Raw genomic sequence first — 27,769 nt, 5'->3', positions numbered from 1 at the left:
GTCACTCTCTGGCAGGCTACGAAAGACTGACCTGGATCTCAAGCTGAGAAACACGGGACTGCTCATATCAAAACACAATCAAATTATAGCCGAGGAGGCGGCCAGCTTTATCGTAACGTTATTCCTAACGTTTTATCTCTCTAACCTACGAACCGCTTGTTCCAAGAAGGACGCTGGAGGAGTGGGGAGAAGCCGAGCTGTGTCTAATTTAAACGCTTAGCTGGCTGAGTACTTCAGGGAGAGAGGTTAGCTAGCCAGCGGAGCTACTGTCAGCACAGCTTGCATTGAGCAAATAGCTGCAGAGCAGTAACCATTGTGCGGTGTTATATTGACTGGGCCTGGCTCCGTCCTACCACTGAGCATATTAAACTCAGGAAGGTAAGATTCCTATTTCTTTCTGATTTAATAATTTGTGTTGGTGGCGTTTTTCACCGAACCAGCCCTAGCTAACGATAGCTATGGCGATCGTCATCTCGGTGTGTTCACAGGATGGCTTGCTAGCTAGCCAGCTAACGTTAGCTATCTGGCTTAGCCTACCTGCTACGTCGTGTGCGATTTTTAGCATAACACACAATTGGTCACCGTTAACTTATTGCATTCATTAGCTGTTAGTTATGCTACGTATATCTGTTGGTTTTCGTATCTTAATTTATTGAAGTAGGAGCACATTTCCTCCCAAAACGCTGGCAATCAAGCAAACCATCTATTACTAATTGACCACTGACTAGCTGTAACGTTGCGCGTTAGCTGGAGTAACTGGTTGGTTTGAATATTGCTTTGGTTGGGTGAATCATTGTTAGGCTAACATTGGATCATTTCTATATTGTGACTGGCAGGACAGTGTAACTAGTACTAGGCTAGTTGTAATCCCGCTTGTTTGCTTGATGGCTAAAGTTATCTTGCTAACACTACCCGAGCAATGTCTGCGGAGGTCGGGTCATCCGCGCAACATTGTTTCATAGCTTGTTATTTGATAGCAAACGTTATTCAAGTTATCCAGCGTTAGCAAAGCATTAAGCATCTAAAACATCACGAGAGCGTTCCGAGTTCAGCTCATTTACATAGCAATGTAAGTTAGATGGCTAAGGAGCCGGCCTGTTTGCTAACTGTTAGCTACTTTGATAATTTTCCCATTGTTTGATCTTGGCAGTGGGAGGTCGTAAACATGACAGCGAGGCCTGACAATTTAAAGTGTGTGTAGCAAGCTCGCTAGTCCCTATTGCTGGCGACTCATTCAGCTGCAATACGTGGTGAAACAATAGCGCCGTTAGGTGAACGTCAGCCGTGTTTTCTGATAGTATAGCAACTGCCGTTTTGACAACAGTCAGGATTAGTCTATGTCAACAGGGAACCAGTGTTAGGGCTAACTTAGCTAATCAAGTAACGTTAGCCAACTCTAGTCATGATATTGTTCGTAAGCAGCAATATATCCAGGACCTGGTTTAGTGCGCTCATGTTTTCTTTTTGCACGAGTCAATATTTAACAGACGTCTGGTAAGATACTGAATTAAATGCACCTGCAATTGATGGAAATAATTTGACAGGGAGCATTGTATAGCCGTCAGCATTTATAGCACTGTAAAGATGCGCTTCATTTGCATTGCTGATGATCATCAAAGGACCAGCCGTGTACCCAATAACGTTATCCTCAGGCTTCGCGAGTCTCGTGCAATCTGTGTATTTCTAAGACTATTCGCGAATATAATGTGTTCTTAGATGCCTTGTCGTGGCATTTGAAGGGAAAACATGAACAATCTTTGTCTCATGAAATTCTTTTAACACGCTTGGCAAAATATGGTTTCGTTGGCGGGCAGTCATGTGATCCGTGGCGTAACATTCTGAGGCTGAAATTAATTGTTGAAAAGCGTGCAGTCCACAATGACCGAGCCATATCTACAATCCGCTTTTGAATATTTATTGTAACTTAAAAGTGCTTGATGATTTACTTGCTCTAATGTAGTGGAGGGCTCCAATTCTGCTTCCCACAATGTCACTTTATTAAATATTGTCCACACATGCCACCTATCATAAATGTTAGTTCAGCTGTAAGAAGGATCATTTCACATTTTACGGTTTCCAGATGTGGAAAGTCTGTTGCACTGAGACAGTGACACCTGCGCACTTTATAATCGGGGATCTCCCGGGGAAGGCGCGCACAATCGCGCTGTCACTCAAATGGTGATAGGCGGGGTCTGGTGCCGTGGGCGGGCCTTGGCGCCTTGCGTCGGATTAGGCTGTGGAAATTACAGCAGTACTATAAATCCATGGGAGTGGAGCAAGTTCCTTTAAGAACAACAACCAAAAAAAAAAAAAACTGAATCATGTTATGGGCTGCTTGCATAAACAGGAAATAGCTTTTTTTTTTTGTTGTTGTTGTTAAAATTTTGAACAGTAGGCAGTGTGTATTGAAAAGCACTCAAATGGGACCTAAATATTGATTACCGTAGCACAGTAGAAGGCCCTGTTTATTGGCAGCAGGGATGTTTTTTCTGTCTCTGAGGCAGTTGGGATGGTTTCACTGTTTGAAGCAGATTAGCAGTTGAGGTGGATTTACACGTGGGTGCAGTTTGGCTGATGCTAACGCACTGAGGCTTCTGTCCGCTGTTGCAGTTGATATGCTGAACGCCTCTGACAGTGCTAAAGTCCTGCCTGGCCAGCTTCCCCGGACCGATTGCAGGATACCCTCCGTGGCTATTCGTTTTTGTTCCAGTGTGTCTTTTTTTTGGTGCCACAATCATATTTTGGAAAGTGCGGAGGAGAAGCTCTCCAGGTCAGGCACCTTGAGCCTCTATCGAGGCCGAAGAGCTCCTTTAGAGAGTTTAAAATGACCTGCGAACCCCTGGACCCACTGAGCTGCTTCCTTCTGAAGCGCTAGCGGTTTGAGAGGGTAATTATAATGAGAGCGGAGTGCGCAGCAGCAGCGTTGAGGTTGAAGCGTGCGTCTCTCGTCTCTCTAACCCGGACCCCGTCGTTTTCAGCAGAGAAGGCGCTGGTTTTGCGCTCACTGCTGATTTCTGCTGTGTTATGAAAGCTGTGCGGAGCAGAGTGGTGGTCAGGGAGAAGGGGAGCCCTGCAGTGCTGTGTGCGATGCGTACGCCCCCCCCCCCCCCCCCCCCGGCCTTGGCAGCGTCCCGTTTGCGGGGGGTGTTTGTGTGTACGTGCGCCCTGGCGACGGCGATGGCGACTGCGGAGTGGTTTTTGGCAGAGCGGTGCCCGTCGCAGGAAGGGCGCGGGGCAGTTCTGCTGAACTCTGAGCGGGGGCAGGGCGAGCAAGCGAACCGCCAGCCCAGCTCGGCCTCTACCCACAATGCATCTGGCCCTCGCAGGCCCCGTGCTGTGGGGATCAGCTGACTGTATTTTTCCTCAGGTTCTGTGTTCCTGTGTCTTATTTATTCCCAGGCATTCCTGGGCAGGTCTGTCATTTGCACTCAAAATGAACACCCTAGTCTAACCCTGAAAAGAGTGATTAGTGATTGTATTGACAGTGTTCCTTCAGAAGGAGGTTCCAGTACAGATTCAGGTTTATGTTGCGCTGGAAAATGATGCTTCACAATAGGTACAGTTTTCACAGTTGTGCTCCCTCCAGAGGGAAAGCTGCGTCTGAATGCTGATTGGCTGTTTCCTGGAATGCTCTGCTCTGCTCTCTCTGGCTCAAACGAGGGTCTGGATCCTCTTGGAGAGACCCGGTCCAGCCCTGACTGTGGGGGGGCAGTCCTACAGCGGCATTACCCCCCCGGCCGTACGGTGTCCCCGCCCGCGTAGCTGCTCTGCCTCCCTCCCTCCCGCTCGGGGTGGGTGGGGGTGGGGCGTTGCCGTGGTGACCAGGAGGCGGCAGAGATCAGAGGGAGCGTGGGGAGCGCACGGCGGGCTCTGGAACAGAGGCCCGTTTGTTATCGCGGCCCAGGTGCGGCCGTCGCCGTGCGCAACGCCGCGGACGAGCTCCCGCGAGCCGAGCGGCGCGTAGCGGGGGATCAGCGCGTGCCCCGGGCGGCGGCTGTGCTCTCCGGCATCGCCAGCTGTTCTCCGCGTGCGTCACCGTCCCCCAAACCCTCCGCGGCTCTGAACGAGCCCTCCAGCCACGGCCTGCGCAGACTGCCTCCGTCTGATCTGTGGGCTGATCTCAGTTACTGCGCAGCCTGCCTCCGTCTGATCTGTGGGCTGATCTCAGTTTCTGCGCAGCCTGCCTCCGTCTGATCTGTGGGCTGATCTCAGTTTCTGCGCAGCCTGCCTCCGTCTGATCTGTGGGCTGATCTCAGTTTCTGCGCAGCCTGCCTCCGTCTGATCTGTGGGCTGATCTCAGTTTCTGCGCAGCCTGCCTCCGTCTGAGCTGTGGACTGATCTCAGTTTCTGCGCAGCCTGTTCGATCGGCTCAGAGGACTTTTGTTTGAGATTAAGGATATTTTATATATCTGAAGGGGTTTCTGGAAACCTTCCAGCTCTTCATTGGCTGTTATCGGAGCATTCACGGTTTGAAGTCTGAAGTGAGAAAGCATATTTCAGGTAACTGCCAGAAGCAGTGTATTAGTGGAATAAACATGCTAGTGGCTGTTGTGATTTTGAAGCAGTAAACTCAGCCGTTAATGCAGTCAGAGTGTAGATACTTATTTTGAAGACAGAGTTCTACTGACTTCGCGCTCCTGTATGTGAGAGGATTTCAGCCCAGATCGGCAGTGAATGTGTAAGTATTTCATGGCTGAACTTTCTCTGCTTCTGTCGGGTAAATCATTACCGTATCCCTCTGCGCCATAGCGACAGCCAACACAGAGCTGCGTGTGCCAGACTGCAGGTTTCATACGGTGAGATGCGTATGACTGACAGGAAGTGGCTTGAAGCTTTTTTAGGGTCCCTTTGTGGAACCTTCCGGCTGGTTTTCCCTTCTGCGTGGCGGAACAGCGGCAGGCTGCGGGTGGAGTCTGAGCTCATGGTGCTGAAATAGGACCCGGCTCGCCCTCTCCCTCGCCCGAGGATACCTCCGCATGTGGGATGTGTTTGTTTCTCTGTTTATTCACAAGATGCTCATCTGTTGTTTTTTCCACAGTCCTCTGGTGCTTCGCCCCTCGCAGCTAAGAGCTTTAGAGCCGCTTGGGCTTCTGTGGCTAAATTTAAATCAGGCCGCTGAGAATGCATTTCAGGCCTCAGACTGAAACCCACTGCATTCAGTGACCCTGACCAATCAGGGGAATGGTGGCGAATCTGCAGTGATGTCAGCCGGGGATGTGACGTTCCCAGATTTGTCCCAGATTTTCCCTGGTCCATCTGGGAATACTGTTGCTCTGACCCCAAATGCGCCCTAGGGGGGTGGCACTCGTGTTTGCCTTTGACCTTTAACCCCCTCTGCTGTTCTCAGCTTTCAGAGTGCAAGGGCTGTGTACATGTGACATCCACGGTCCCCTGCACGCCCGACTCCGAAATACAGCGCCTGTGTTTCACCATAACAGTCTAAATTAAAGAAAAGCCACAGCACCCGTGGACAGTGGCCGTTGGGTCATGGGGAAAATGTCACTGCTCTGACGGGGGGGGGGGGGGGGGGGGGGGGGGGGGAGGGGGGGATTTCCTGTTCAGACCTGTGACTCGGTCAGCTGTGCTGTAACCGTGCGATAGTGAGGGTGGCTAATGCTTCGTACCCGTGGGTGAAAAGTGAAAGTATTTCAGCAGGAAGGTAAAGGATGTGCCCGGGCAATCCTTATCCCATGTGCATCTCCCAGTCTCTGCTCCAGCGCAAGCCCTGAGCTACGTGCTTCTGCAGAACTATCTCCCAGTCTCTGCTCCAGCGCAAGCCCTGAGCTACGTGCTCCTGCAGAACTGAATGTACAGCCTGGGCCTTTAGAGCCGTCGAGCTGGTTTAGAACAGAGACACAGACGCTCGCTCTGTTTTCTAAGGGAAGTGAAAGCTGAATTATCTGAGTCTCAGTGCTGCTTGTGTGAGGTGTGTGCCTTTCCCAATGTCCTCTGTGCTGATTTTCAGGATGTGAGTAAATGGATGGACTGCATTTATATAGCGCTTTTATCCAAAGCGCTTTACAATTGATGCCTCTCATTCGCCAGAGCAGTTAGGGATTAGGGGTTAGGTGTCTTGCTCAAGGACACTTCGACACGCCCAGGGCGGGGTTTGAACCGGCAACCCTCCGACTGCCAGACAATCGGTCTTACCTCCTGAGCTATGTCGCTCAGGATGTGAGTATTAGTTTAATTTTGACCTGAATGAAGAACTCTGTCTTACAAACTGGAATAATCAGATAATGACATGATGAAAGACTTTTAAAAAGCACCCCAAAAAATTCCCGCTCTTTCCTGCTCAGCTGTGCTGCTGCCTTCGTATCCCATGAAGCATTGCAGCTTCCCGAGTGATGCAGCAGACCGATGCATCATCACAGTCAGCATCACAGGACGAGCGGTGGAAATTCTATTATACAATTCTACAAGTAAGAAGAGGATAAAATGTAAACTTCCTGCAGACATCCAAATAGTATCAGCTTGGCCAGAAACACAAGCGCTGAGCCCGCCCCCCTGCACCCCTCCACCCCGCCGCTCGCGCTGTGTGTTCTGCTCTCTCTCTCTCAGGCGTTTAGTCTCCTCTCAGCTCTGCTTGGCCTCGGGCGCGAGCCGCCATGGCCGCTTACTGCGGGAGGCAGGCCCTGCACACGCCTCACAAAGAGTGTTCCGGCAACGCGGTGCTCCGCGGGTCGCCGTGGTGATGCAGCCCTCAGCGGGTCGCCGTGGTGATACAGCCCTCCGAGGGTCGCCGTGGTGATGCAGCCGTCAGCGGGTCGCCGTGGTGATACAGCCCTCAGTGGGTCGCCGTGGTGATACAGCCCTCCGAGGGTCGCCATGGTGATGCAGCCCTCAGCGGGTCGCCGTGGTGATACAGCCCTCCGAGGGTCGCCGTGGTGATACAGCCCTCCGAGGGTCGCCGTGGTGATACAGCCCTCCGAGGGTCGCCGTGGTGATATGACCCCAGTGACCTACTGGACTGAGCACCATAGAGCGTTGGCCTTAGCGCTGAAGGGAACAATAATGTCACTGCTCTCTGTTTGGTACAACAGTTTCCTGTCCCTTTGCAGTGGAATAATATCTGATCTGTAAAGGATAATTGGGTAATGCTGCTGTTATTTAAAGGCTTAATGTTAAAGTATGTGTAAAATTTCCAGCTCTTGTCAGAGATTTTTAATGGGGCGGATTTAATAGCATTTGGGGGCCTGTTCCTCCTCTCCTAGCTGCTCAGTCATGTTTCCTCTGCTTGCACTTTCATTGAATGTGGCTGGTTCTGATAAAGCAAACCTCAGCTTCAGAAGCTCTGGTTTGCTGGTAGAAAACGCTGGTTGAGAATGAGCATGAGATGAGTTCAGCTGAAGCTTCAGGGTGCTTCAGCCTCGCCCAGAATGCGGCAGATTCAGGAGGAGGTGCTGTCTCTCTGGACTGCATCTAGAGACAGACTGAACTGTCCCGGCTCAGAACGTCTTTAGACTTTGGGCAGATCCTTGCAGCGCAAAAGTGCTTCTATCGACCAGCGGAATATTCCAGTGTGCAGAAGCTCCTGTGTTCCAGGAGAGGATCGATCTTTAAAATAACTACTGAGCTCTTTTTTGTTAGCAGTTGAAAGGATATCAGTTGCCCAAAAGCATACTTTTAGAGAAACAGATATGAGTGTGGTTTGATTGATTTATGTGCTCAGAGGTTTACCAGCAGGACTGTCTTATCCAATGGGAGGACAATAGGGTGGAGCTTCTGTCTTTAGTTTCTCAGTTTTGTCCAAAAAAAGTCTGGCAAGTGAGAGGATCTTATAGAAGCTTCACAGTGACCGTGTCTGTTATATATTTAATAGTGTGTGTGTGTGTGCATTAGGGGGTGTGAGTGTCTGTTAGGGTATGTGTGTGTGTGGTGTTAGAGTGTGTGTATGTGTGTGTTTGTTAGAGTGTGTGTGTGGTACAGTATGTGTGTATTTGTTAGTGTGTGTGTGTGTGTGTTAGGGTGTGTATGTGTGTGTGTGTGTGTGGCGTTAGAGTATGTGTGTGGTACAGTATGTGTGTGTCAGGGTGTGTGTGTCTGTTAGGGTATGTGTGTGTGTGGTGTTAGAGTGTGTGTATGTGTGTGTTTGTTAGAGTGTGTGTGTGGTACAGTATGTGTGTATTTGTTAGTGTGTGTGTGTGTGTGTTAGGGTGTGTATGTGTGTGTGTGTGGCGTTAGAGTATGTGTGTGGTACAGTATGTGTGTGTCAGGGTGTGTGTGTTTGTTAGGGTGTGTGTGTGTTTGTTAGAGTATGTGTGTGTATTAGGAGGTGTGTCTCACGCTTGCCGTTGAACAAAGAGCTGCTGTTGTGGAGCATGTGACACTGTCTGGGCCGTCCCTCCCTGCCTGTGTGACCATGTGACCATGTGACCCGGCCCCCTGCAGAAACTGCTGAGTTGCCTACAGGAACGTGGCTTCGCCTGGACAAGGGGAGGGCCTGGAGTCTGTCTGCACTGGGAGGAGAGAGAGAGAGAGAGGGGGGGGGTAGACGGAGAGATGGAAGAGAGAGAAGGACAGGGAGGGACAGAAACAGAGTGAGAGACAGGGAGAAAAAGAGATGGAAGTAAAGAGAGAAATGGAGGGAGAGGAACTAAGCTAGGGAGAGCGAAAGGCAGAGTGAGAGGGGGAGAGAGAGAGAGGAGAGCAAGAGAGAGAGAGCAAGAGAGAGAGAGCCTTATCTGAGCACAGCCTCTGATTGAGTGCAGAGCACCTGGACTCCTCTCCTCTCCTCTCCCTCTCCTCTCCCTCTCTCCTGGGCCCGGTCCGGACAGGACAGGATGGGACCCCAGGGGACGGTCCCGCAGCGGTGGGGGAGCGAGCCTGTGCTCCTGGCCGGTAGGTGGACGGGACGGGGTGCGGGACGGCGGGTGAGGGAGTGTGCGGTGGTGGAGCGCCGTGAGGCAGGATGGCGGTGTGAGGTCAGAGCCGAGCCGCGCGACACACTGCCCAGCGCTACGTAGCGCTTACCGCGCGGATCTCAGCGGCTGCGAGGGTGAGGCGGCTCGGCTGGCGTGTGCTCACTCTGCTCTCTCTACCGCGCGGATCTCAGCTCGCGTGCGTTCAGTCTGCTCTCTCTACCGCGCGGTGCCGCCGGGCTGCCAGACACAGGTGCAGTCTGGGACATTATAGAAATGTAGCGGGCGAAGAACGCGATGTCGCCCGACCGCAGAGACGCGTGGAGCCGTGTAGCGCGCGCCGATATCGCCGGAGAGAGGAATTCCTGCGGAGAGAGGAGTGAGAGAGGAGTGGGTAGAACGGGTTTGATCTCTCTCGTCTTCTTCTGTTTGTTTTTCTCATCCTGTCCGCAGCGCTGCAGAGTGCTTTAAAAAGTGCATTTTTATTTTTTCATTTTTTGTGCTTAAAAGGGCGAGTGAATGTTGTTTGGTGCTTTGGTGCTGGAGACGAGCGTGTTCTTGCCCCAGTTTCAGCCTGACCGTACACCACCGTGGCCTAGTTCCTTCCAGATTCTGTTTTTCTTTAATGTCCGCGGCCTTTAAGTGAACTCAGAAGATCAGAAGAGCAGGACAGAACCATAAAGCAGGTTGAGGTACTTTAAGCCCGCAGATTGAAGTTTAGGAGGGAACACATTGAGCTCAGATTGAATCCAGGCTCTGATTCGTTCTCCACGTGGTTTCTCACTGGTGGAGTTGAGGACGGAACACATTGTGCTGGGATTGAATCCAGGCTCGTGTTGCTGTGTGTGGTTACTGTCGATGGCAGACTTCCATCTCAGGCTCGGTGTTGCGTGAGTGTGTAAGGTGTGCTCCAAGCTGCTGCTCAACATGTGAGAATAAACGGGAGTGTGGCAGCTCAGTGTGTGTGTGTGTGTGTGTGTGTGTGTGTCTCAGTGTGTGTGTGCATGCCTGTGCATGTCACATTGATGTTAGAATTTGATAGCCTACAAATCACCACTAGCGCACAAAGCATGTTCCATACACAGGTGTAGCTTGCAAGATAAGATCATGCATAGCGTGGAAGACTTGCGCATTTTCCCCTGCAGAGCATCATGTGATTGTGTTCGCAATTGTCACCCACTCTCTGTGCTGTAGAATGACTACAAAATCTGCCCTTTTAAAAGCGTCATTCTGTTTCGGTTGGCAGTGGGGTCACACCTGGCCTGTAGTGTGGAGGTTGCGGGGTTCGATCCTGGAGGCAGCGCTGCTGGTGCGTTGTTAAGCCAGTTACTTGAGTAAATAAGGAGCGGTGTGAGTGGGTAAAGTACAGCTGTGTTCATTTCTGGCTAAGGGTGTGTGCTCGGTGCATAAATAATGTCCTGAATCCATTGTGCAGCGCTGGGCAGCCTTTCAGATCAACACAATGGCTGCTCCTGGACCTCTTATTGTCTTTTGTCAGCTTCAACCCCACTGCTTTTGAAGCACTCAGTTCCTCCTATCAACACACACACAGACACACACAGACAGACGCACACATGCAGACACACACACACATATATGCACGCACACAAGCACAAACGCATATATATGCACACAAACACACACAGATGCACATATGCAGACGCGCACGCACACACGCGCATATGCACATGCATGCACGCTCACTCTTGCAAACTCATTCACGCATATGCACACACACTAACTCTCAGTCAAACACACAACGCCTGCGTGAATTCACACAAACACGTCCGCACGGTCAGGATGTGTTTCTTGTCGTTCCTGGTCTCTCCCACCGTTCCTGGTCTCTCCCACCGTTCCTGTCCTCCTGTGTGTTTCTGCCCCTCCTTTCCCTTCTACCCTTGCTGTCCCCAGTGTGTGAGCGTCAGAGAGCTTCCAGGGACCCCAGGCTCATTAGCTACAGCCTCTCTCCAGCAGTGAGGGTGGCAGTGTGGGTGTGTCCGCTTGGCAGTACCTAACTGTGATTGGACCGGATGCTCCCTCTGGGCTCCCGTGACCCCGGCTGCACCCCCTTTCTGGGTTTCTTTTTCCCACGATGATGATGGTGGGAGGAAGGACCCTGTTAGTCATCGGCAGCTCTGCGGCCTTTTTCCACAGGAGACACACCCGGTTTTCTTTATTCTCCGTTCCATTACATTACACCACATTTCTGTTTTGTGCTCAAATGAAGGGGGTTGCCAAGGGCGTCGCCCAGTAGGAGGTCTGCCAGCGGATTGGGTCACTCCTCTCTGGCCACGACCCCATCTGTCTCCGAGGTTTTATTTAAGGGAGAGATAGCAAAATGGTGTGTGTTCTATAGAGATGTGACTCATGACTCAGGCTTCTCTCCTGCTCGGGGGCCATGTTTACCCTTTTGGTGGGAGTGCAGTGCCTCTGTCCTGACCAGGCCGTAGTGCTGGACCGCGCGCGGTACAGACGCTGATGACATCACTGCAGGACTCTCCAGCGTTGTGCGTTTCCCTGCAGCTGAGCTGCTATGGCACCGCTAACTCGCTAGCCCGCTAACCCGCGCGTGGCGTAGGTCCAGCCTGCGTAGGTCCAGCCTGCGTAGGCCCGGCACGCAGTCTCAAACAGAGGACCGCTCTTTCTGCAGTCCAGCTGCACTCTAATCTTTCAGACCGCCAGGAAGCCTGACAGGACCTGGATTGCACAGAGCTTCCAAATTCCACCGCCCCCCCCTTCCCCCCCCTCCCAGCAGACAGTTGAGGGAGGGGACGGATGGGCTGTTTGGTCTCCTCAGGGTTTGTTTTGAGAGAGGGCACTGTCGGAGGAAAGGGGGTGGCTTGTTGTCGGTTGCTATGGCGTTAGCCGTCACAGTTGGCCGGTGATGTGACCGAAACTCTTCCTGTTTGGTTTCTCGGTTCCCCTCTGGCCCGAGGGGGGGAGGGATGAAGGGGGGCAGTGTTTCCCTTCCCCTCCCGGGGAGGAGGAGCACCCAACGTCCCCGTTGAGACAGTCCCGCGATCGTCAGGCCCACGCCGACTCGACACCGGCAGCAGACACAGGCGCATGCTAACCCCTCCCCCTTCTTCCTGCTCTTCTCCTGCAGGGCGAGGTGTGGGACTGCAGTACCGGAGGCTGACACGCGGAGGCGCTGTGGTGCGGAGGCTGGCTGGCTGAATCTTCGCTGAAAGCACGACCCGCTCCCAAGGGAATGCGTCATGACCTCTGTGGTGCTTGTCGATAGCGGAGGATCGGTGGTGGAGTATGTGACCACGGAGCAGGTAAGGGTTCGAGAACACCGGCGGCAGCTGCAGTGAGCTACGCGTGACCTAGACGGGCTGCCATCGGTTTGGAAACTGGGTCCATTTCTGCTTTTCTTCTTCCAGTGTCAGTTCAGACAGTGGCAATCGGTCTGTATTATATCAGCCCCTAATAACAGCGTTACATCCTCTTCTTGAAATTAGCCTTCGCCTTTTCATTAATGTGCGCGATTCAATAGGCATAATGTACCCAAATGAAAGTGAGCACCTCCCAGCATACTTTGCAAATTAAAAGTGGAAGTTGCAGATTTGTGAGCCGGAGATTATTAGTACAGTAAATTTCTGGTGTTAATGCTTGTGAGCCTTTATGCGTTTCAGTAATGTTTCAGTAATCAGTGTGGATGATTAGCATGCAGAAAGACATAAGAGTGAAAGGGCCCTCTCAATCTGAAGGAGATCTGTGCGGGAGGTACCGTCGCCAGGCAGAAGCAATCGATAGGCGCCAGAACACAGTGAGCTGGGTGGAGTTCCTGGGAGAGATTGGGTTGCCTGTGTGTGAATGGCGCTATTGATGGGGTCCAGCGGGGCCATTTTGTTTCCCTCCGTGTCTCACATGTGCACAGAGCCTCATTCACTCGTGTCACATGACCCAGTGAGCGACACCCCAGAAATGATCGCCTGTTTTGTGTTTCCCTGAAGCCGGGCTTGCGTCTCCACAGTGTGTCTGTGTGTGAGCGTGTGTGTGAGCGTCTGTGTGTGAGCATCTGTGTGTGAGCGTGTATGCACGTGCGTTTGTTCAATGTCTGTATTGGCATACATGCGTGCAGGTGTGTGTTTTATGCATACTTGTGTAAATGGATTTTTGTGTGCGTGCTTGGGTGTACGTGCGTGTTTGTGTATGTGTGTGCACGCACGTACATGTGTTTGTGTGTGTGCTTGGGTGTACATGCGGGTGTGTGTGTGTTTTGTGTGTGCATATGTGACTTTGAATTTGCACAATGCAACGCATTCCACAGCCCACACATATCAATAGGGATGTGTGTGTGTGTGTGTGTGTGTGCGCGCGTGCGTGCGGGTGCACGTGTGAGTGTGAGTGTGCATGCGTGTATGTGTGTATGTGTGTGTGCGTGTGTGCGTGTGTGCGAGTGTGAGTGTGCGTGTTTGGACTGTTGCAGAAAGCACTGAGCTTATCAGAAAGGGAGTTTGCTTCTGGCTTCTCCTGAGCAGGTTCCTGAGCAGTCTTAACCCTGTAAGGTTTAAGATCACAAATATGCGATTAGAATGTTCTTATCTGAACATTCTACTGCTGATGTCACAATCACTGCTGGTGACTGAAAGCAGTGGAGTTCTAGAACACTGAATTTTGAAAAAACAAACATTCCAGAAAACCTGCTCTTTAAAGGTTTAAGGTAGTGTGGAGCAGTGGATAGCAGTGGGAGGACTAGTAGTGGAAACTCAGTCTGTATCTGAAGAGTCTGCTGGAGTGAGTGTCGTGAGGACGCTGCTTTCATGGAATTAAATTGGAAATGAGGACATTTCACCACCTTATCCTGAAAAAGTACATCACACTCAAACTTGGTAACAGTCTGTGGTTGATGGGGTGTGTGCTAAGCAAGCAGAGCATTTGGGAAACACATTTTTCAGTCTGTGGATGTGCCAAGCTGTGATGCAGCCAAGAATTCATTTTTGGGGGGTGGGGGGAGTGTGAATGATTACTTTACAGATTTTCTGCTAATCCTCTTCCTGTTCATTTATATTTCTAGAGGTGTTTCATGACCTTTTGAAACAAACTTTTGTAAATCGCAATGGCTAAAAGCTCATATCAAATGATTAAATTGTAATTTGTTAAGTGTAATTTCCTAATGAATGTGCATCTATTTGGAGTCACCCGTGTGAAGGTGTGGGCTGTAGGTCAGTGAAGTTCAGGGCAGAAGAGGCTGTCTCCCCCCCCCCCCAGCCACAGCCCAGTAACTCTGCAGGTTTTATTAGGAGAAGCAGCTTAATGAAGCCCTTTCTCCTGTCTTCTCCTTCACTGCAGCTATAATTATGGGACTTAGCCTTTCTCTTTCAAGTTTCAATAAATATTCTGTGAAGGAATTCCAAACTACTTTAGTCAACTCGAACATACACCGAAATACCCTGTAAAGACTCCTTGCATGAGCACATTTCTTGCATTTAACATATATTGAACTTAAAAATGAAAGTTATCATATTGGCCTGACCAATGCCGTGGTGAGTGGGCGGAGTCAGAGCTGTGATGGGCGTGGCCTCTCTCTGTCTGCAGGAGGAGGGGCAGTGTGAGGAGGAGTACGACCCGGGGGTGGAGTACCCGGCGGTGATCGTGGAGCCCGTGCCCAGCCCGCGGGGGGAGCAGTGTTTCGCCGCGCAGGTGCTGGTGTACGATGACGAGACGTACCTGATGCACGACGTGGCCGAGGAGCAGGAGGTGGAGACGGAGGTGCTGGAGACAGGTAGGAGGAGCCGCACCTCCTTTCACACACACACACACACACACACACACACACACACACAAGCCATAGAGCGTACGCAGGTGGAGGTGCTGGAGACAGGTAGGAGGGGCCACACCTCCTTTTACACACACACACACACACACACAGTCATAGAGCGTACGCAGGTGGAGGTGGTGGAGACAGGTAGGAGGAGCCGCACCTCCTTTCACACACACACACACACACACACACACACACACAAGCCATAGAGCGTACGCAGGTGGAGGTGCTGGAGACAGGTAGGAGGAGCCACACCTCCTTTCACACACACACACACACACACACAAGCCATAGAGCGTACGCAGGTGGAGGTGGTGGAGACAGGTAGGAGGAGCCACACCTCCTTTTACACACACACACACACACACACACACACAGGCCACAGAGCATACGCAGGAACTGGAGAGGGTGGGACGGGCCAGGCAGCAAAGCCTAGGAAGTAACGGGAAACAGCCTCTACTGTGCATGCTTTAGGGCAGAGGTGCTTGTGATTGCCCAATGTAATCCACACTGGCAGTGCTCCACCTGGGAATCAAACCTGCAACCTTGGAGTTACAGTCCCAGCTCCCTGACTATTGTTCTGTACAACTGCCAGTTTCTTTTCACTCTGTACACACTGTGAGCTTTTATGCTTCTGTGCTGAGAAAGATTCCATATTGTCTAAAGTTGTTTACTTGACTGCCAAACTGAGATTTCTCTGAGGAAGCTGAGAGGGCTCTGCTCGGTGCGCTTCTCGTACCTGCCGCTGAAATCCCGCCAGGTTTCCAGGCCTCGCCAGCCGAGCCCCTCGGCTCGTTAGGCTTCATCGGGCCGGTAGATTAAGGCTGAAATCCGCACGTTCGCTGCGCTTTAGGCTCGGTGTGAAATGAACGCCCGGTGGGCGCTGCGTTTGAGTAGAACAGGAACGGAGCCGTTTGTTCAGCGCGTTTCCGTCAACGACCGCCCCTGGAAATAACGTGCCGCGGTCGGGATCGTCGGGCTGGCTTTGTCACTCGTTCCAGGCTGCTGAACTGCGAGTTATGTTTAATAAACAACGCTGAATACCATTTCAATTACTGGCTCGTACAAGAGCCTGGAGGGAGCTACGCTGCATTACTTCTGTAAACGCTCTTATCGAACACGCGCACATCCACCCCGACTGACACACGCACATCCACCCCGACTGACACGCGCACATCCACCCCGACTGACACGCGCACATCCACCCCGACTGACACACGCACATCCACCCCGACTGACACACGCACATCCACCCCGCCTGACACACGCACATCCACCCCGACTGACACACGCACATCCACCCCGCCTGACACACGCACATCCACCCCGACTGACACACGCACATCCACCCCGACTGACACACGCACATCCACCCCGACTGACACACGCAGCAGTGCTAGGCCTGGCTCAACACCCACAGACCAGCGAGGGCGTATGCTGCATCACTAAAGCAATAATGCAGGCTAACCAAGACCCAGAATACAAATCCAGAATGCATACATATAACATCCCTAACAAGCCCCCCATACAACCCATGAAAACCGTGGATTAATACAACTGAATTAACTGCTGCTTTAATATTAGAGTTAGAAGCACATTTCCAGCAATCGTATTGCAACGGACTACCCACACTATAGTAAGTTCAGTCAAATCCAGAGTGGGGTTGAGTGCTTGATGGGTGTAAGCAAAGGCTCTGCTCAACAGGCCCAGGAGAGCCAGTCACTGCTGTGCAGCTCATCTGAGTGTGGGCTCCCTCTTGTGGCCATAAGAAGCACAAGTTCATTTCCAAGTTCTCAAACCAGTCAGCTTTAAATAGGGTGTCAAAGGAGAACTTTAAATATCACAAATAACACTTCGCCATATTTTCTGCCATGTATTTTATCTGCATGATTTAGCAGTATGTGCTTGTCACTCTTACAAGCCAGAACTACGAACCTATTTTTCAATTGACTGTACAGAGAAATACAAACCGTTGTAGGAAAAAATGCTTATTTTCCAAGGAAAGGTTTTTCCCGTTCACTGATACCAAGAATTGTACAGAAGAGCTTTAAGTGTGTGTTAAAGTCTGATATCAAATATGATATCAAAGTGTGGTTACTTGAAATTCTTTAAGGATTTCATTATGTCATCCTCTGCTGAAAGGATTTGTGTCATCTGTAATATCCGTTTACTTAATTTGTCAGCTGGGTTTTTATTTTAAGATTCACTACTGAAAGGCTCTTGCTCCATAGTTCAGGCTAAATGTATCTATTTTTTTAAATAACCAAGCCTGCATTATTCTCATAAATCTATCATTTATGAGAATAATGCACAGCTGGCTGTGTGGTTGTGTTGGGGCCTTGCCGTTTGGTGGTATTGTCCTTTCAGCTGATGCTGACACACATACATGCTGCATAAAAATATTCATCAGCATATAGCCATACGGGACACTTGGCCAGAGAGGATGTAACTCTCTTATCGCCCTGGTAACCTACGGCACTGTGAGTCCAGACCACAGATAATGTAATAATGGAGGCCATTTGTAGGGGTACACGGAGAACCCTGTTTTACGACCCGTTCCTTTCCTCCCACAGAGGTGGTAATTCTGAGCTCGAGACTGCGGGGGGGAGCAGGACGATGATGGATAATAATAATAACAGATGATGGGTAACAGCACAGCTGGGGTGGGGCCGGGGGGGTGGGGGGGGTGGGCGGGGGAAGCGAGCCGCACAGCGAGCCGCACAGCCAGGCTGGTTTAGGCTGGTGGGAAGCTCTGGTGATCACGACCGGTCATGACCGGTTAGAACTGTTAGGCACAAAGGCGTCTTTGTAAACAACGTCCAAATCCCAGCTCCTCATATTACCCGATGCATCGTCCTATCAGAGAGTGCAGCAGCCCCCCTTAGAGAATGAATTTTACTTACAAATATTTAGAAGTGAATCACTATTGCAACAATTCAGTGTATTGGCAAGGCAAACTTTATTCTTATACAATTCTTGGGTTGGGCTGTCCCCACAGCCAAGTTTCTACACTGCTCCTCCAACCAATGGGAGAGCAGCATGTAAATCAGCTGCCTTTTAAAAAAATTTTTTATTGTCCATCTGGTTTAGCTGTCAGATAAATTATTGCGCGGCATAATCCTCAACATTCTTAACGTTTTATTAGTGAAGGGTATCGTGGATTTGTGTGTTTCCGTTGTAAATTCTGTTGATGAAATATTTAAGGCGCCTCGTACTGTTTTATGGTGCTGTCTCTTAAGCAAAGTCATTTAGAACCGTAATTGATGGCATCTAGATAGTAAAGTCTTCAGCAGTGATTTGTCTAGTGCCAGTTAGACTGCAGTCATCTGATGGATTGAGCACTTAAATAAAAAGCTACTAGTGGAACTATCATGGCCTTATAATGGACTAATCCTGACTCCCTAGGCTCGGTTTGTGGGGAAACCTTTTGGCTGTTCAGTAGGGCTGCCACCTGGTAAATCTTGTACTTGTCTCTCAGGGTGGCATTATGGGTGAAATCAAGTGAAACTTGACGTCTGTGTGTTGTGGCTCAAGGAGGACATCTAGTTGCTTACTCAACACACTGCATTTCAGCTAGTCCATGAAGCACAGAGCATGGGTGGTGAAAGGTCACAGGTTCGATCCCTGGGTACAACGGTAGTGCCCCAGCTCAGAATAAAACTTGCAGCCTTGTGTTACTCGCCCAGTTCTTAATACAAAAAATGTGCATCCTAATTAATTGAGGTGCTGAGCGGAGGGGTCTATAATACATACAAACACTTCCTGTGCAACAGCTGCGGTAGTTCTGTCTGTTTTAAGCCACTTTAGCATTAGCCTTGCAAGCTGAACGGTGGAATAAAGAATTAAGGGAAGCCCATATCCCTGACTAAGCCACCTGACAGGTGTCCAGCCAGGCAACAGCTGGGGCCATAAATATGCACACACATCCCCCCCCCCCCCCCCGAACGCCATCTTTACTCTGCGCACATATACCCATGGCCTGTCAGTTAGGGCTGCAAGTAGGTACTGTAGGTGCGACGAGAAACCCCGACCAGTTGTGTTCCCAGAAAGAGCCCGTTCATCGCTAAGCAACAATGCTTCTTTATGTCCGCGTGCTTTAGAAGGTACTCCGCTTGACGGGCAGAGCGGCAGCTCTAAAGCACTTTGGGACGGAACATAAAAAGTTGGAAAGTATATCTGTCACCTGCAATTTAATAGTTTTCCCAATCCCAGTAATTCGTTTACAATTGCCAAATAACTAGTTGGAGAAATAATTTCCTTCAATTATTAGGATTTTTAAAAATTAAAGTTGGCACTAGTACCGGTGGAAGTCGACACGTGCGTTGTGCCATTTTATCGCAAAATCCATCAGTTTACCCGCTAAAAGGTGTGAAAATTAGTTACAGGAAGTGTCAGTTGACTGCTGTCACTTCAGGTTACCCGTGGGCATCTTTTTTTACAGCACGAAGTGATAAGGGATCCTATCAAGATAAAAAGAATGTAACCCAAGGGGGTTATTTCACGGTTCACAACACCCAGATTCCGATTCGGATGTGGTCAGAGTTCTTGAATGTGATTGTGAAAAGACAGCTGGTCTTATGTGCACATTCAGACCTTGATACGGGGCTAAACCAGGAAGTGTGAAATATTCATAGCTATCACATCTGGTCCAGTTGCGGTCCAGATTCATTGCGGTTGTTTCAGTAACGTAAGGATTTTTATGGACTTCTTTTCGTCTGGTTGATCGTACTTTGGTTACTATAAGAAATTGTATCTTTTCAACTTAAGCTTGGTGTACAGACGGAAATTAATGCATTAAAAAAACGACCAAAAATTCGCCTAATTTTAAAATATGTAAACATCTAGTTTGCGGTTGGAAATTTTATTCGGTGAGACAGGAGCTAGGTACTACAAAAGGAGTCGTCCATTATTTAATTAAAATTCACTTACGCTGTACCTACATTTTAAAGTTGATCTACACGTATCGATATATGAATAGTTTTCCAGGTAGCGAGCTACATTGTATTCGTTTGAATGATGTGAAATATTCTGTCTCTATATTAGTCTAAAAGAGAATCACATGTTGCTTATAAAAGTGGTAGTGCAAATGCGTGCTAGCCTACATTTTGATGTCGAACTGTCACATTTTCTAGCGGCGACAGAATACCGTTTTCTCTAACTACTTCAGCTAGCACCGTTAGCCGTCGAATGGCAGGCAAGTGCTTCCGAGCCGAGGATTTCCTGTGTTTAGCGCGGAAGGATCGCGGTAGTGTGGGTAGTAGGTTCTGTGTTTGGCCGAATTTAAGGTGATTTCCTGTGGCAGCGGAGTGATCTCAATTGTGCCCCTCTATGCATTTCAATGTAACTCAATGTGAATCTGAAGCTCTGGAAGAACATGGCGACTTCACTGCATGAGGGACCCGCTAACCAGCTCGATCTGCTCATTAGAGCAGGTAATTTCTGGCGTACTCGCTTTCCTACTCTGAACGCGCTTGCTTTCGATTGCTGCGCGCCTTTGGCGGACTACCGCGTCCCCTTTCGTGCAGTTGTTGTCTGAAGTAATGGAGGGCAAATCAGGAAGTGATCACCTTGGTTAGCAACCTGCATGGCGTTCCTTGCTTTTCCTGTATCTGAGATGGATAAAAAATATTTCAGCGCGTTATTAGAATGCAGTGTGTTGTACAAACATACCCACATGTCCAGTCGCATTGTCAACAGTCTAAACCGAAGAGTGTATCTTCTACTTCTGTTGATTTTATTAGCTAACGGGTAATGAGATTGTGCGCTCCTGGGAAACCAGGAAGTGTATGAGATGTTGTCTTTCCTACGTCTTTGCCACGCTGTCTGATTCAGAAGGACGTGCAGCTTTGATTGTCCCGTTTTATTGAACTGTAGTAACAAATGCTGTTGTGTGTTGTTAATTACGCACGATCTGTCTTAGCATTGACAAAGCTATCTGTTGTATTTAAATGCTGCGGTTCATTTTATTTTATTTTTTACCAGCCCGCTAACTATCTAGCGTTAGCAAGCCCACCAGCTAGATAGATTTCCCAGGTTAAATAAATGTGATTTTACCGTTCACTGTGGATATATTGGAAGTAATAAATGTGACATTCCTGTTCGGGTCCAGACTGTGAATATACTCTCAGTTTAAATTTTTCGATTTCCTTAGTGCTGGCTAGCGGATCCTTTTTTTATCCGTTAGCTTGCATTCGTTACTGCATTAGCTGGCTGAGAAACCTGGGACTTTTAGGTAATATTTTTTCTGGCCAACCATTAATTCGAATTCAACATACTTAGCTCAAATTTTAATTGCTTTTTTTGTGGGTTAAATGTATGGTTTTGTACACTTCACTTGGCAATGAAACGAAATGATTTTTAGACTATTTGCAGCAAGCTATTTTTGATGGCGGAAGCACTGTGATCCGCCCGGGAGGTTGTCCTCGTGATTGACAGCTCCGTGTGTCCAATAGCTTCGCGCGTATGTTCGAATTCCGTAACACAGCCAATGGGTAAGCATCAGGCGAATGGTGGAAAGAAGAAAACTAGCCAATGGCTCTGGGGGCGGGGATTGAGTGACAGGGAGCTCGGAGGTGTCTTCGGAGGGAACTGGAGGGAAAGAGTAGAGTGTAAACACGGAAGTCATAAGGGACAGCACTACTTTTTTGTAGGGACCGCTATACCCGGTACAGTTAAATAGTGCCAAGCATGCTTTTCTGATAATATACAAATCATTTTGCATTATAGATGCTGTTTGACCCTTTTGATGCGTTTTATAGAAATAAATTAAGAACTTAAAAGTGAATGATCAAGTTGTAAGAGTCGATGTTAAGCCTACAGTCTTCTGTTTCTGTAATTTACTGTTAACTATCAGCTGTCAAGGTAATCTTCGTGGCTGTCTTCTGGTATAAAATTTAAGTACATCTTTTTCATCTGAATGCACCCTGCCGCATGTTTTAAAATACACAACATTAAGTGGCATATTAACAACGCCGTAAGTGCTAATTATCTATTGTTTTTCTCTCATACGGTTAGTGTAAATCAGAATTAAGTAATTCAGCGTGCTTAATTGTCACACCGCTGTCATAGCTCGATGCATGCGGTGCCTGTCAAGAGTTGATAAAACACGAGCCGCCAGGTCCGTTGTCTTCCTAAATTAGCTCGTTATATTCATAGTGACTTGTTAGTTATATTCACTGGTTCGTAAAGCTGGGTGTTGCGCCGCGTCCAGAATGGGCCCGTGTCCCGTTCTACGAAGAGCGCTATCTGCAGCACGAAGCGTGTTTTCTGGGTAGGTGAAGGCGGGTGGTTGGCTGCCGTTCGCCTAAAGATAGCCCCTCTGCTATAGATAACCAAACAAGGCCAGAGCGGCCGCTAAACGGAGGTGTTGATGTGCTGATTGAGGAGAACAGGTGGCCACGCTACCCAGCACGAGAGAGAGGAAGGCATGCACGAGAACTCCCGACTGCCCTGCGATTTGGGGGGGGGGGGGGGGGGGGGGGGGGGGGGGGGGGGTTATGGTGAATGGACAAAGAAACTGTCTAAAGCTGTAACTTTAAAGTGGTAGAAGCCAATCTAAACATGCATGACATGACTTGAGTGTCCTATCTATAGTCCATAGAACTGTAGAAGATATTATGAACAAGCTTGTAACTGCAAATGAAAAAAAAAATGGCTGGTACCACAAGTTTATTTTTGATCCTTTTTTCCATTTCACTGTTCCATACTTTAAACTTGTTCTTAGACATAAAATCTCTAATATTTCTCATATTCATATAAATTATTTATAATGATATTTCAATATTTCAAAGTACGGTGTGCCTTTTTTTTGCCTGGCTGACACCAGCAGTCAGACATTTTTGACAGCAGTACTGTGATATTTCATTTGGTGCAGTGACAGTGCTTCTGAAAAGCTCTCCTGCCTAACAGCCTTTTAAATGTATTCATATATGCAACATTAGTCATACTGTTATTCATTCTGGACAGATGCTGGAAATGAAGCTTTAATTCATTGAACCCATTGTGTTTATGCAATGTAGCAGTGGTCAGCGTGTGTTAGACCTGTTTTAATTTCCTACAGGGTGGCAGTGTAGTATTATGGGTAAGGTGCTGGTTTTGTAACCTAAAGGCCACAGGTTCGATTCCCGGGTAGGACACTGCCGTTGTACCCTTGAGCTAGGTGCTTAACCTGCATTCCTTCAGTATATATCCAGCTGTATAAATGGATGCAATGTAAAATGCTATGTAAATGTTGTGTAAGTCGCTCTGGATAAGAGCGTCTGCTAAATGCCTGTAATGCAAATGTTTTGCTAGCCACAGAGTGGTCTCAGTGAGTGATGCAGTGCGCGTGTGACATCCCTCTGTTCACCCCTGCTCTCATCCCTCTGCTCATCCCTCCATTCATACCTCTGTTCACCCCTTCTCTCATCCCTCTGCTCATCCCTCTGTTCATCCTTCTCATCCCTCTGCTCATCCCTTTGTTCATCCCTCTGTTTCTCCCTCTGTTTCTCCCCCTATTCATCCCTCTGTTCATCCGTCTGTTCATGGCTCTGCTCATTCCTCTGCTCATCCCTCCTGTTCTCTCTCTCTCTCTCTCTCTCAGTGGAGGCGTCGGTCCATGGCAGTAATGTCCACTGCTCAGATAAGACCATCGAGGCGGCGGAGGCCCTTCTGCACATGGACTCTCCCAGCAGCCTCAGGGGCGACCGCAGCCCAGGTGAGGGTCCCGCCCCGAACCCGCACCTCAGCAGCGACACTGTGACTGTTATCACCTGCCGCTGCGCAATGTGGCGTTAGCACTACCGTCCAGGGGCCCCCGCGTCCAGGGGCCCCCGCGTCCAGGGGCCTGCGTTCAGGGGCCCCCGCGTCCAGGGGCCCCCGCGTCCAGGGGCCCGCGTTCAGGGCGTGTTTCAGGGCGAGGTTACACGTGTTTATGTTACACCAGGCGCCTGCTGGGGCCTAACACATTGCAAGGTGGGACTTGGAACTTTCCCGCTCAAACATGTTGGTCTCAATAAAGATTACTGACAGGGAAAAAAGAACATGAATCTGTAATTAGTTTCTCTATGTTTTGCCATTTCAGAGTGACTGACTGAGTGACTGACTGACTGTGTGTATCATGCTACTCCATTGGCCACTGCAATCCTGACTGTATATTATGCTACACCATTGGTCATGGTAATCCAGACTGAACTGCCAGTCGCGAATCTGTTTCCTTGTTCATTTTTTCCCACAGCTGGTTAATGGCTAATGGGTAGAGCACACAAATCGTGTCGCCTGTCAGGGGCGTCTCTTTCCTTGTGAAACACCAGCAGGACAGGAGCCAATCAGCTGGGTGGACCCGAGAACGTTCAGCAGCATTCTGCACTTACTGTAGCATAGCCCTCAGACTGTCCCCCAGACACGCACACAGCGTCACGAGTTCAGTGTTCAGAGTGCATCTGTGCTCAGCAGGGTTATTTCTGAGCGCGTCTGTGTTCGGGAATATTTGGAAGTGGACGTAGGTAATGTGACCTGGGAGCTCTTCTAAATTCTCAGCTGCCTGGAATGACGACACTGACATACTGAGTGATTGATCAGTGTGATTGATGCGCTGAAATGTGGTCAGGTAAATAGATAGGTGTCTTGGGGTTTAGCAAGCTACGTGCATCGTGGAACAATATAACACCTGACACAATTTTAAAATTTTGGTGCTGCAGTAGTTCTATGCTACCCCCCCCCCCCCCACGACGCACGTCTCCGTGCCCCCTCCTTGCTGATAACGTTACGTCTCCGTGCCTCCCCCTTCCCCTTCCCCAGTAAAAGCGCTGTCTTGTCTCCGCGCAGTGGAGGTGTTCGTGCCGCCCTGCGTCACCACGCCCGAGTTCATCCACGCGGCCATGCGGCCGGACGTGATGACGGAGACGGTGGTGGAGGTGTCCACCGAGGAGAGCGAGCCCATGGAGGTGTGCGCCGTCCTGGAGGCCCCGGAGAGCGAGCCGGTCCGCAAGAAGAAAGGTGGGCGGGGCGCGGGCGGGGCGTGGGCGGGGCCTACGGCTGAATCACACCTGCCTGGTGTTCCCTTAGAGGCGTAAGATCAGACATGTGTGATTGGAATGTTCTTAGCTGAACGTTCTAATGCTGATGTCACAATCACTGCTGGTGACTGAGAGCAACGGAGTTCTAGAACACTGACTTGGAATTTTGGAAAAAAGAACAAAAAACTTACCGTTCAAAAGGGGTGTGAAATCATTGCTTTCACAGGACGTTTCAGTAGTGCCTGGTTCCTGTCTGTCCAGGGTTTGTTTCCTACATACTTCACTTTGCACCCCTGAGAGAAAACGGGTCCAGCAGTACAGCTGGGTATCACCACACTGTTGCGTGACATTTTAAATGAATAATGATGTTTAATAATCTGTAATTATGATGTATTTGCTAGGCTGTAGCATCAGAGAGGCTCCACAGTGCTCAGTATTGTTGTACAGCTTCTGTCCATTTGTGTTTAAAGTGGGGAGGAAGCCAAAGACGCATCAGTCAGCGGTGTCCAACGGCTCTCCTGATCTGGGCATGAAGAAGAAACCCAGAGAAGGGAAGGGTGAGTGAGTTCAGCCGACAGAGCGACTCTCAGAGGGACTCGCACAGCTCACATTCTCTTACACACACAGCTGGGCATTTACTGAAGACACTCAGCTTAACCTTATAAGGTGTGAGGTCACACACATGTGATTAGAATGTTCTTAACTGAACATTCTAATGCTGATGTCACAATCACTACTGGTGACTGAAAGCAGTGGAGTTCTAGAACACTGACTGAGAATTTTGAAAAGAACTTTCAAAAAACCGTGCTATTCAAAGGGGTGAGTACTTTTCTAAAGTGTAACTGTCTGAGCCTGTGGTCCATGGCTGCCGTTCACAGGTAACACCACGTACCTGTGGGAGTTCCTGCTGGACCTCCTCCAGGACAAGAACACCTGCCCCAGGTACATAAAGTGGACGCAGAGGGAGAAGGGCATCTTCAAGCTGGTGGACTCCAAGGCTGTTTCCAAGCTGTGGGGGAAGCACAAAAACAAGCCAGACATGAACTACGAGACCATGGGGCGGGCGCTGAGGTACGCTGTCCCGCCAGAGCGAGAGACTCCCGCTATCTGTGCTCTCCAGGGCGGGGTCGAACCCCAACCCTAACCCTGCGTCTCCACCCATCACAGGTACTATTACCAGAGGGGCATCCTGGCCAAGGTGGAGGGCCAGCGCCTGGTGTACCAGTTCAAGGAGATGCCCAAGAACATCGTGGTGATCGACGAGGAGAAGGCGGAGCCGGGGGCGGAGGAGCTCCTGAGCGCGGCGAAGTCGTACGAGCGCGTGCCGCCGTCCTCCGACAGCCTGCTGGCCAAGGGGCCGGGCATCCTGCGGGGGGGCGGCCGCGGCTCCGCCCACTCCCCCGCCAAGGGCAAGGCCTCGCAGCAGCCCCCCGCCGTCGCCCGCGTGGTGACGCTCTCCGCGGTGACGGACGGCGTCGCCGGGCAGCAGCAGAGCCACACCGCCATCATCCCCACGGCAACCGGGCCCAGGTGAGGGCAGGCATGGTGCAGGGAGGGGGGTTCGTGAGGGGGGTTCGTTTTGAGGTTGCGGTCATGCCGCACTCGAGTGTGTTTCCAGGAGTGTTACAGACCTCTGTGGCCTGCCTCCTGGGTCCTCATAGACATCATGATGCTGCTAATCCCTGCACATAATGCATGGACTAATAATTATGTGTGTGTGTGTGTGTGTGTGTCTGTGCGCGCGCGTGTGTGTGTCTCTGTCTGTGAGCAGGACGGTGCGGGTGGCCATGCAGGTGCCCGTCGTCATGACGACGTCGCTGGGCCAGAAGATCTCCACGATGGCGGTGCACTCGGGAAGCCCCGCCCTCCTGACCAGCAGCGGCCACATGGGCGGGGGCGGGGCCCCCAAGGTGCTGATCCAGACCATCCCCACGATGATGCCCGCCACCGCAGAGAACGGCGAAAAGATCACCGTGCAGCTGGCCAAGATCATCACCATCCCTGCCGCCCAACTGGCGCAGTGCCAGCTGCAGGCCAAGGCGGGCACCGCGGGCACCGCCACGCCCGGCCTCAGCCTGGTGGGGACGCCGCTGTCCGTTTCCATGGCGCCGGGGACGCAGGTGGTGAGACTGGCGTTGCCAGCGCAGCAGTCGCAGCCGGGGGGGCGGGCCCTGGTCCGGTTGGTCGCTCCCGTTGCCACGGTGCCCACGGTGGAGCAGGACTCAAAGAGCCCCCAGACCCCCAGAGCAGACCCCCCCGCCGTCGTCACGGTGAAAGTGGAGTCCCGGGACTGCTGAGGGCGGGGCCGCCTGGGGGGGGGAGGGGGGGTGGGGTCAGCGGCTGGATGGCGGAAGGGACGCTTTTCTTACGTCTTCCCGCTTGGGAGACCGCAGTGACCTCCCCGCCCTGAGGGGGCGCTCTCTCTCTCAAAAAAAAAAGTACGCTATCACAAACCGAGCCCCCCCCTCGCGCCCGGTACGGTCCGAGCCACGGCACAGATGCCCCGAGGCTGACAGGGGGGGGCCCCCCCGCCTCTCACCGCCCGTCCCACGCTGCCCCGCGGGGTAGGGAGGGGGGGTCGGGGGACGGGGCACAGGAGTCCAACCCACAGAGGAAACAGAGCAGCTTGGGGACCAAGACAAATCACTACAGTTTCACACACGTGCTGAAAACACAGCAAACACTAAACTCACTGAAACCAAACTGATCTCGGGCGGGTGGGCGGGCGGGCGGGCGGGGGGGGGGGGGCGGGCGGGCGGGAGGGGGGTGCGTGAATTAAGGTTTGTAACACTTTGTATAAAAAGATTTTCACATTTTCAGAGCAAACCAGCAAATTGATAGACTATCACTGTGCGCACATAGTATCCCGGTTCTCGGTGCTAGTGTGGGGAGCTGCGTGGAACCTTCCGGAAGGACGGAGCGGTCTCCGGACCGCTCCCGCAAGGGTAGGCAAAGGGACTTTGTATGTATAAAGATTATACAGTTTATGAAATTTCAAAAACAATGAAATCAGCCTTAGATTAATCTTTTTTTTTTTTTTTTTAAGAATATGCTTATTAGCTTTTTGTGTAAAGCTCTTTTTGATACCTTGTACCAAGCACAGTGTTATAAAGACTAAGGCGACTTGTTTTTTGTATTATAGT

General features: G+C 50.5%; 1 protein-coding gene across 3 annotated transcripts; it reads left to right on the top strand.

Moving 5' to 3' along the window:
- On the top strand, nt 1-27,091 carry elf2b (E74-like factor 2b (ets domain transcription factor)). 3 transcript variants are annotated; one of them, XM_035419738.1, is made up of 9 exons: nt 1-378; nt 11,968-12,142; nt 14,406-14,592; nt 23,213-23,326; nt 24,436-24,606; nt 25,097-25,183; nt 25,505-25,697; nt 25,794-26,156; nt 26,398-27,091. In XM_035419738.1, the coding sequence occupies exons 2-9, from the start codon at nt 12,080-12,082 to the stop codon at nt 26,921-26,923; spliced, it is 1,704 nt and encodes a 567-aa protein (XP_035275629.1). In that variant the 5' UTR covers nt 1-378; nt 11,968-12,079; the 3' UTR covers nt 26,924-27,091. The 3 variants fall into 3 exon arrangements, with proteins under 3 accessions (XP_035275629.1, XP_035275630.1, XP_035275631.1); XM_035419739.1 differs by lacking the exon at nt 1-378 and adding an exon at nt 8,538-8,841; XM_035419740.1 differs by lacking the exons at nt 1-378; nt 11,968-12,142; nt 14,406-14,592 and adding an exon at nt 19,909-20,063.
- Nucleotides 27,092-27,769: the final 678 nt, after the last annotated feature.

This window comes from Anguilla anguilla, chromosome 5 (assembly GCF_013347855.1).
Source record: "Anguilla anguilla isolate fAngAng1 chromosome 5, fAngAng1.pri, whole genome shotgun sequence".
NCBI lineage: Eukaryota > Metazoa > Chordata > Actinopteri > Anguilliformes > Anguillidae > Anguilla > Anguilla anguilla.
This window is presented reverse-complemented; position numbering and strand designations above follow the sequence as displayed.

Bases quoted from the DNA above. Each gene is read 5' to 3' on its own strand.
- elf2b (XM_035419738.1), top strand. From the start codon at position 12,080: ATGACCTCTGTGGTGCTTGTCGATAGCGGAGGATCGGTGGTGGAGTAT. The intron at 23,327-24,435 runs GTGAGGGTCCCG...GTCTCCGCGCAG, and splicing joins CAGGGGCGACCGCAGCCCAG to TGGAGGTGTTCGTGCCGCCC. The intron at 25,184-25,504 runs GTGAGTGAGTTC...TGCCGTTCACAG, and splicing joins GAAACCCAGAGAAGGGAAGG to GTAACACCACGTACCTGTGG.